Source organism: Panthera tigris, chromosome C1 (assembly GCF_018350195.1).
Source record: "Panthera tigris isolate Pti1 chromosome C1, P.tigris_Pti1_mat1.1, whole genome shotgun sequence".
Taxonomy (NCBI): domain Eukaryota; kingdom Metazoa; phylum Chordata; class Mammalia; order Carnivora; family Felidae; genus Panthera; species Panthera tigris.
The window spans coordinates 190026991-190037047 of NC_056667.1; the positions used below are offsets into that span (position 1 = coordinate 190026991).

General features: G+C 44.9%; 1 protein-coding gene and 1 long non-coding RNA gene across 6 annotated transcripts in view; one reads left to right on the plus strand and one right to left on the minus strand.

Moving 5' to 3' along the window:
• INO80D (INO80 complex subunit D) overlaps positions 1–8802 on the minus strand; it is a 63062-nt gene extending 54260 nt beyond the window's left edge. For 2 of the 5 annotated variants that reach the window (XM_042995155.1, XM_042995151.1), the window contains exon 1: positions 8584–8725. In XM_042995155.1, coding sequence (XP_042851089.1) covers positions 8584–8591 — 8 coding nt within the window. In that variant the 5' untranslated portion in view covers positions 8592–8725. The other 3 variants (XM_042995150.1, XM_042995154.1, XM_042995152.1) reach the window with 3 other exon arrangements.
• On the plus strand, positions 8539–9694 carry LOC122241004. The gene is made up of 2 exons (XR_006220895.1): positions 8539–8636; positions 8791–9694. It is a non-coding gene; the product is annotated as an uncharacterized LOC122241004 (long non-coding RNA).
• The last annotated feature ends 363 nt before the right edge of the window (positions 9695–10057 follow it).

The following is a 10057-nucleotide window of genomic DNA, read 5'->3' on the forward strand; positions in this document are numbered from 1 at the left end:
AAAAAAGAAACCTATTTTTTTTTTCATTTTTGACATGTAGCCTCCTCCAACTGACGTTATTTACCCCTAACTCCAAAGGTGAAGTCCACATAGCCTTCACTCCTTAACATTTGTTGTAAGACATAAAGAGAGGAAACGTATAAAGTCCACATGGTCTTAACCAAATTATTACTGTCTAATCCATGAAGAAGAAAAACTATACCTAAACTCTATTTTTTAACACATGATCAGTATCACTTGAAAAAGATAAAAAAATCCCAACCACACTCAATTTATTGACAGCGATAGTAGATATTATCTTCTGCTGTGAAAATAACTTGTTTGGACTGTAAGTGGATCTGTGCTCCCTTAAAGAACACAATGCAAGTAACTGAACACTAGAGAGCAGAATATATGCCGTTATTTATTACTAAAAGGCAAATGTAATCACTACTGAGAATAGTCTCACAGAATTAGTATTTCCACAGCAAACAGCAAACATATCCACATACTGGAATTCAAGAGTGGGAAATAATGGTTAGGTATAAAATCTTAAAACAAACAAACAAACAACCTTCCTCGATATTATATTATAATGCTGAGTTTAACTGGAAAAGAAAACACTTCCTTTCCATAGTTTCTTCTTTCAAATACAGTGGAAGAAGATATTAAGCAGGGAGAAAAGACAAGCCTTTAACAAAGCAACCTATGGCCCTTTCAGTCTTCCCACAGCAACACATAAACCAATCTGACCAAAATATGAACATTATTCTCTTTGGGACTGCCACTGTACCACATCCATGCGGAAACTCTGCATGTCATTACTGTTCTTTTGAGTCTCATGTTTCAGAAGCATGTTCATTTCACTGCCACAGCAGATTCCCCTAATTGCTCTCTGTAATTGTATAGTTTAGCCCCTTTTAGGAGCCTAAACTTACGACATACCTTACAATTTTTTCAAATCGAGCACTTTAATTCCCACAATGTTAGCTTTCTTAACGTATTTAATACAATGAAAAAAAAAAATTTACTTATCCCTGAGTCCTATACTTTCAAGGCTCAAAAAACTTTTCTCCCCATGCTATGCTTTTTAAAATTATTTTTGTTATGATGGGGTTTTTTTGAGAGAGAGAGAGCGCAAGCACATGTGCATGAGTGGGTGAGAGGGGCAGAGGGAGAGAGAAAATCTTAAGCAGGCTCCACACCCAGCAAGGAGCCTGAGGAGGGGCCTGAACTGATCCCATGACCCTGGGGTCAGGACCTGGGCCAAAATCAAGAGTCAGACACTCAACCAACCGAGTCACCTAAATGCCCCTTAAGCTTTCTTTGAAGTTTGTTTTTTTTTTAAATCTTTTAATGTTTATTCACTTTTGAGAGAGAGAGTGAGTGGGGGAGGGGCAGAGAGAGAGGGAAACACAGGATCCGAAGCAGGCTCCAGGCTCTGAGCTGTCAGCACAGAGCCTGAAGTGGGGCTCGAACTCACAAGCTATGAGATCATGACTCACAAGCTATGAGAACTCACAAGCTATGAGATCGGACGCCCAACCGACTGAGCCACCCAGGCACCCCTGAAGTAAGTTTTCATTCAACTTCATGGAGCACAAAAAGGTAGTGAGATACTAAACAGATAAGTATACTGATTAAAAAAAAAAAAAGAAGAAAAAACTAACATCGCACACAGCAATGTGAAACGCGGTGAAATTAAGACTCGGAAATGAAAATCTCCCCGCTGATGTGATCTGAAGAGAAAGATCAGTGAGAAAAATTGCCTATCACCCCAAAACACAAACGATATTCAGCATAAAGTTCAAACTAAAATACTTGAAAATAAACCAAATAAATGCTTATTGAACATCTATTATGTGCCAAATACTTTGCTGTACAAATGAGTCTGCATTATGAATTTAAATTAACATGGCCCTTAAGCTAGTTGAATTCCTTGGCTGATTTATTAGAAAGGGAAAGACAGTTCTGTGGCAGGTGTCAGTACCCTCGGCTCTAGCGCATGTCAGAGATGGTGCTCCAACCTGGTTCTGCTAAGTACTAGGTGTGTGACCTTGGGCAAGTTATTAGGTTCCAGTTTTCTCCTATGTAAAAGAGAGGACTATAATAGTATGCACCTCACTGAGTCCTTCAGGAGAATTAAATTAGGTATTTCATGAACCGTACTTAGCATGGTACCCACCACATAGTAATCACTTAATCTTAACTACTATTAGAAGCAGTAAGAAGTAGTTTATTGGTATTATCATTTTAATCTAGAATCTGCAGGGCTAAAAGCACTCTCCAGCTGCTAGTGGTTTTCTGAATGGTACAGTGTAATTCTCCATTAAGTCAGGGCCTCCCACCTTCTTGGAGCTAGAGTAACAGAATCCACTAAGAATAAACCATATAATCTACATTAAAAATCCAGCGTTAAAAATATTTTCTATGTTCTATAGAGTCACTATATCCTGATATTCTCGTGACGCGAAACATCAACTCAATGAGCAGTGCTTGATTTGGCTGCAGCATTGATGAGTTCCACTTAATAAACCTTTACAACAAAGGCTTCTGAGTCCCTATGCAAGCCACGGTCACACTCCATTGTGACAGAAACCCTATATTGCAGGACCAGAAGAAAAACTAAGTTATAGCTATAGTCCTCAAAGTTCTTTTGTTCTAAGAACCTGAAACTAATGGCCTCTTTGTTGCTAAATTCCACATACACTTTTCCATCCCTATCTTACTTAACCTCTGCAGTGTTTCACACTGTTGACCACTTTCTCTTTCTTGCAAAGCTCTCCTTTCTGGCAGCTCCGTGGATTCCTTTCTCTTGCTCCCACACTTAACTGTCAATGTTCCCCAAGACTTTCTTATTCTTATTTTGTAGGGATGGATGCAAGGTGAAACGCCTAAATGGGCCACAAGGGTGGGACGGGGACAGACTTTGCTCCTCTAAAGGTGGCTGACTCAAACCAGTTCTAGCAAGTTGTTGTGATATTAAAAAAAAGAAGAAGAAAAGAGATAAATGCAGACCCAAGGTTTCTAAATCTTAGCATTCTCAAAAGGCAAGAATCCAGATTTCCCATTAAGTTGTTAAAATAGAGATGCGTGACCTCAAGCAAGTCACTTTATAAATCGGTTTCCTCATCTATGAAATGGCAGTGATAAAGTCACAAATTTTACATAAAGTGAATAAAACAAAACATTTCTACAGCCCCTCGTTTTATCTTCCACTCTACATCTACCCCAAGACTACAGGTTATGATCCCAAGTTTAGTTTCAAAACACATGTACGAATCGTAAACACCTAAATGCATTCTTCTGGAGAAGAATCCAGAGTCCATCAGATTCCCCCCAAAAGACTTCAGAACCAGACTAAGCCAAATGTTTCTGCTTCTACAGCTTTAGCTGTCATCTCCATGACACGATCCCCAAATCGACATCTGGCCAACCTATGCAGACCACTTTACCTCTGTGACCAGCCTGTCCACTGACTTGTCTCCATCTCCACTGTCATTCCCAACGCCTCAGTTCAAACCTTCCATCTCTTCTTAGCAGCTTCCTCTCTGGTCTATTCCAGTCTTGCTCTCCTTCACTCCAATCTTTGTACAACTCAGATCCTCTGAAACGCAATAACTTCTTTGGCCAAAGCCCTTCAGGGTCTGCTCACGAATGTAAAAGCAATCTAAACTCTGGAGCCCATCACTTAAACTCCCAAGGACCGGACCAGGCTGACCTCTCCCCCTCCCACTATTTATTCCTATTCCTACAACTCCTACAATTTGCAACACAGAATACTCTTTTGTCCTCAGGCATTTATTCCTACAAGCAGGTCCCACCTCTCCGAATGCCTTTCTAACTCCTCCCATTCGCTTAGGGCAGAAACCCTAAAAGTCTAGAAACCCTGGAAAGTCCTTCTTTTCTTTGAGGCTTACCCCTAGGCCAGAATAAATAGGTTCTCTTCCTCCAGGCTAATCTATCCCTTATCATTTAATGTTGTAAATGTCAGCCTTTCCCCTCACCCCCCCACCCCTAGACTAAAAACTCCTCAAGGGCAGAGAATGTGTCGCAGTATTACAAGGCCACAGTGACCAAGAGGAAACTAGGTAAATGAATGAAACAGCACTGGTTCTGGCAACTTCCACCATCACCCCAGGTAAACATCCCACCCTCCTAAGGTGAGCCCACCAAAGTCACAGACTTCCTCAAAGTTCTGCAGCCCACACACACACACACACACACACAAGCAGGCAGATAACTACAAGGCTTTCAAGGGAGCAGCTGGAAGTAAAGTAAACCCGCTTTCGATGCCCACTGGAGTACTTACCAGTCCTTTACATCTGCCAACTCACAGAATCCAACGGCTAGACCACCATCAAGCTGCTGAAACTTCTATGAAAATCCTGCTAACTTTTCAGTGGCACAAAAAGGTATTTGCCCCATGAAGGCAATTATAATATTCTATCTGTACTCAAATACAGTATCAGTATTAAATTCTTAGTATTAGTAATACATACGGAGCCAAGAGCTTCTTGACATTGAAAACACATCCATAATACGAAGAATCTTTAGAGGAAAACATTATATAAAAGTCACGCACCATTTTAAAAACTATGCGCAACTCCTCATTTAACTGTCACGGCAACCCTATGATAAAGGTATTATTATCACCCCTTTTCACAGATGAAGAAACCGAGACTTAATGAAATTAAGTCAATTGGTCCAAGTCACGTGAGACTCCAGGCCGGTCTGAGGTCAGAACCCAAACACTTAACCAACACGAAACTACACAACACTTAAATGCAAGATCCTAAGATTGAGCTGCGTGCACATCCAATCACACAAGGAGAGAAAACACAACCAAAAATGTTAACAGTGGTTATACCTCTGAGTGTGATAGACAGGGCCGAGTGGGGTGAATATGAGCTAGAATAACTTGTAGTCAGAAAAAAGCAAACAAATAGAAGAAATGGTATTCAGATGGTTTAAAAAAAAAAAAAGGTTAAGGTGGGTTAGGAGAATAGTTAATGAGCACCTACCAAGAGCCAAGCACATAGGCCATCTCATCTAATCCTTACGCCAAAAAATGTTCTATTTCCGTTTTACAGATAAAGAAACTAAACATTAAGTAACGCTCCCAGTGGAAGAGCTGGGATCAGAACCCAAAGCCCAGTCGAAATGTGCCTGACTGCAGGATACCACACTACAACTAAAATTTAACCGAAAAGCTGTTCAAAAACAAATCACATTCTGGGAAAGAATCAGAACCAAGTAGCCTGGCGTAATAAGTGCAAGGTGAAAAAGAACAGAGGCCTAAGGTTTTAACTTGAAGCTTTAGTCACTAGTTATCTCTGAAAGTGTCTCAAAGAGCCAGAAGCATTGTCTAAAACTAGCCATCACAGGGAGGACTCTGGGACAGACCCGTACCTGATGGAGTGGGAAGGAGATTCCATTGCTGTTTGTTTTGCAAAGCAGAGTCGTATTAGCATAAGTTAAATGGACTTAAATGTGACTCCATTGTCAAAGCAGCAGAGTATCTGCTTTGGGGACAATTTGCTGCTTCCAGCCCAGACTCACCCATTCATCTATTGTTTACAAGTTCCCAGGTGTGTGGGGGGAGAAATGAGGTGTTACAAGTCTGAGACTATTGCTAACTGTATTCAGATATAAATGACCTCTCATTACCCAGAACTACTGTTCCAAACCTGGACAGTGAGAGCGGCTAACCCTTAGGGAACATCTCTGGTAAGAATGAATGGATCAGCACTTTTTTTGACAGGACATGTTTGAATGCTCTGACTTTGAAATTTTAAAATCCATATAAACTACAATCTCATTTCTCTAAAATAGCAGTAATATGATTTACTGAGGAAAATATCTGGGGTGGGGGCCTACACAAATTTCCTTATATAATCTTTCAGAAGAAATAAGATGTGATTATTTCACTTACAAGTTACAATAAACACCTACTTTTGAAACTAAATATTTAATAGTGAAACATATATTAATTACCTTAGCAATCTAAAATTAACTCAATATTTGCCCTGAAACTCTTATCAGTTTCAAATAAAATACAACTTTTAAAAGTGTCAAATCTTCCACTCCTTCAAGAATAAAGTAGCCCATGACACAATTAGATTAAGAAATTTCTGTAGGTTTGGGACAGGGTGGGAAAAAGCAGAAAACTCTGGGATTTGTATATACAGTTTTTGAAAGCTTGGGAAAGTGAAGTCTATAATATACCTTAAAGCTAGCAAATTATGGGGCAAAGATTTTTTTTTTAATCCTAAAATGTTCTAGGAAAAGAGACTCACTGAACGATTTCTTCCATCCAACATGCTCTAAAAATAAGGGCAAGCTATAATAGAAGTAACAATTCTGAGTACACAAGTACATGCAAACGTCCAAGTCAATAAGCAATTTCAATTAATCGATAAAGTTGAACCACCATTAAACGTAATTTGCATCTTTGTATGAAATCCATGCCTCAAATATCAAGCTTTCCTTAAGTAAAATGCTAAATGGCTGGATATCTATCATTGTGGAGAAACAGGAGTTTTATTTTAGGCAGACAAAAGGAAAAGAAAGACACAGAAGAATCATAGGAGGAGTCTCACTTCCACGCCCGACAGGAGTCAGACCAAGTCATGGGTGATCCATAGCTCTGCTCAAGTGCCAGCTTCTCACTAGGTAACAGTGCTGGGGGGGGGGGGGGGGGGGGAGGGGGGGTCTGTGTGGTCAGAATGTGGAACACCTCTGCCCATGAACGACAGCCTGATACCGGGCAGGACACACACACAGACACACAACATAATGGCCTGGGTCCGCTAAAAAAAGAAGGGGGAAAAAAAAAAAACAAAAAACGAAAGAGGAAAAATAACTTGCAAACTTTTGCCCACACCAGGGGCTGGTAGTGGGGGCAGGGAACATTTAACATTTCCACTTCCATACTAGACGACAACCAGAAGGTGGTTAAGTGTAGCCACAGGAAACATCCCATCCCTGAAAACCAGGAAATCGAGATCTGGAAATTTAAGTTTTTTTACTTTTTGTTTGTTTGTTTGTTTTTGCAACTTGCAAAGCTCGTGGCACCAAAATAAAACTAAAATTGAACCCGTTTAAACATAGGGGGGAAAAAAAATACCAAAACCACACTGTGTCAGCTACGTTCAGTTCCCTGAGGGCTCTTCCACAGACCCTTCTGAGTTGTGGCAATAACAAGTTTCCTTAAAAATCCCCATTTTTCGATGTCTAGGGTCGGACATAATATCACATCAATCCAAGTAGTTATTGTCACAATAAATAAGCCACTCATCCTTAAACTGTAGACCTGGTTTCAGAAGCTGCCCTGCCCACCTCCTCTCCCTCCTCCTAATTTTTAATGCTTCCAAGCGTTCTGACAACCAGGGTCTCCCCCTCGGGTTCCGTTCGTGTGTCTGATATACCAGACGCTGACCAAATAGGACAGGAAACTCCCACGTCTGGGGGCTGCTCCAGAAATCCAACCCCCGCTAATGACAATCTCCTCACCGCTCCCTTCGTCTTTCCCTGTGCGGGGACCGTCCAGGAAAGGGGGGCTTGAGACCCGGAGGAGTCCGAGAGGAAAGGAGGGGGCGTGCTTAATCTGAAATGAACACCCCCGGTTTCTGGAGCAAAGGCTAAAAAGGCGATTAGGAGAGCCAGCCCAGGAGAAATCCCACCTGAATTTACCTCCTCCTTTCCCACACCAAAAGCCCAGTCACTAACTAATAAGCTGAGAAAATTCCCTGGAAAACTTTTCCAAACGGGCAGAGAGGGCCCTCTCCCCAGCCTGGGGGCTCCTGGGGAACCGGCAGGAGTTTGCAGCCCGGGAAGGGCTCGCGGGGGAGTGGGGTGGGGCGCGGGCGAGGGGTGCAGGGGCGGAGTACCTTCAATGGACAGGAACTGGCAAAGAGTTGCAAAATAGCCGAGTGCTCTCCTCCACGCCCTCGGGGGTCGCGGGCGCTAGGACCAGGGCTCCCCGAAAGGAGGGCAACCCCCAATTCGGGCCTAAAAGGAAACTTTCCGGGCCGCGGCTGCACCTGACTCCTCGCCGCCCCTCCACCCCACCCCACGCCCGCCAGGCCGCCCGCCCCGCCCCGGCCTGGCCGCCCAGAGCGCAGAGGGGAATAAATAAATTCAACTATTACCGGAATCGAGGGTGGGGGGGCGTCGGCGAGAGACCAGGGGGAAGGGCCGGGCGGGTGCCCATTCCCCACTCCTAGGCCCTGACGCCCCTGTCCCGGCAACCCGGGCCTGCCGCCCCGCGGGGGAGCCTCCCGGCCGGCGCACGATCGGGCCCCGCAGCGCCGCCGTCCCGCCCGGAGGCCCCGGGGGAGCCGGAGGGGCGCGCGGAGGCCCGGGGTGCCGGGGCAGGGCGCGGCCGCCGCGGGGCCCGCCGGCCCGAGGCCTAGCCGGCTCCCCCCCAACCCCCCGCCCCGGCCCACACCCCCACCCGGGCCCGCGCAGGCCGCGCCGCTCGGCCGGCTCGGGCCCCGGCTGGACCCCCCGCCCGCCTGCCGCCGCCGCCGCCGCCGCCCGTGGGCGCCCCCAGGCCCTGCGGCCCCCAGCCCCCGCCACCCCGGCGCCGGCCCCTCTCACCCTTTCATTCTCTGCCCGGGGCCTGACGCGGGCCGGCGGATCCCCGGCCTCACGTAAGCGCGCTCGCCGCCCGCCCTGCCTGCGCGGCCCTGCCCGCCGCCCTACGGGAGCCCGGGGATGTGGGCCGGGCCTGGGGCCGCCTCTGCTTACCTTTCAGCTGCTTTTTTTTTTTCTCCTTCCCCCCTTTTCCCTCGGCCGGGCTGACAGATCAGAGTGAGAGGCGCTGGCAATGGACTAGGAAGCTCGGCTGCCGCTGCTACTGCTCCCCCCTGGGCTCCGGCGAGAGCCTTTCCCTGTCAAGCAAGAGGGGTGAGGATCATATTTTTATTTTGGAAACTAAAAAGTGCTCCCAGGGTCGGTGATTATTAAGGGGAAATCCCTGAATATACTCTCCAGCCAAGAAGGCAGGGCTGCCGGGGCTGCACAAGAAGAGGCAGCAGCCTCCTACAGCACCACTACAGGCACTGCGAGGACATAACACCAGAGAGCCGCTCCTCTGCCCTCCGAAACGACAACTTTCCTACCATCTTGGAGGCAGAGGAAAGGGGGGCCGGGGGGAAAAGTGCACCCGCTCCCGATAAAGTGCAAATTTCGACTTCTCATCTCTGGAAAAAAGTCCATACCGGCCGTCTACACTGGCGCCTGGGGGAGAAAGCAGGGAAGAAACTGGGGGTGCTTGAGAAACGTTTTCATTCGCACCTCGGGGGAAAATGTTTCTGCATCTTCTGATGGAAAGAAATCTTTACAAGACACAGGTTTTCCGGTGATTATTGTTTTCTGTTTCCTATGTGATTTTTTTCCAGGTTGGTGGCAGTGGCATTTTAATTTTTTTTTCAGGCTAATAATGCTGCTTCTCCGTTGCGGATCCAAGTTCTGTGTCTGGTGGTCAGTTTATAAATTTGTACTTCAAGAGACTTCATAGCCACTGTATCTTATATTGGTCTATGGATATGTTTTTACATGCATATTTGCAAGTCGCTTTCTATATAAAAATTTGTACTATATATTCCACTCAAAACTGAGATTGCCAAAAGACGATTGTTAAGGGATGTCTTTTGTCTCCTTGTCTCAAAGCTATGTAAATAAAACCTGACTGTCCAGAAAGGCATGATACAGCTGTTTATTTTTCACAGTGCCAATAAAGGCAGAGATCACTGAGAGGTTAAATACAATTTAAGTATAACTGAGCACGTTTCTGAGAATAATCCTCATTCTGTTATGGTCTACCCATGAAGAAAGGTTACTGTAAAACTGGAAATAGACTTGAAAAGACAGCTTTAGATTTTCTTTAAAATTGCTTATTGAGGAAATGTGCTTATTCTACCCAGATATTTGATTTTCTAATTAGATTCTTTAGGGGTTAGATCTTTGGTGCATCGCACATGTTGCTGTCCACTTTCTGTGTCACAGAGTGGAAAAATGTGTGTTTTTGTTAGAGTTGATATGTTGTTAGTTCTTAACTTCCAGTGTGCTG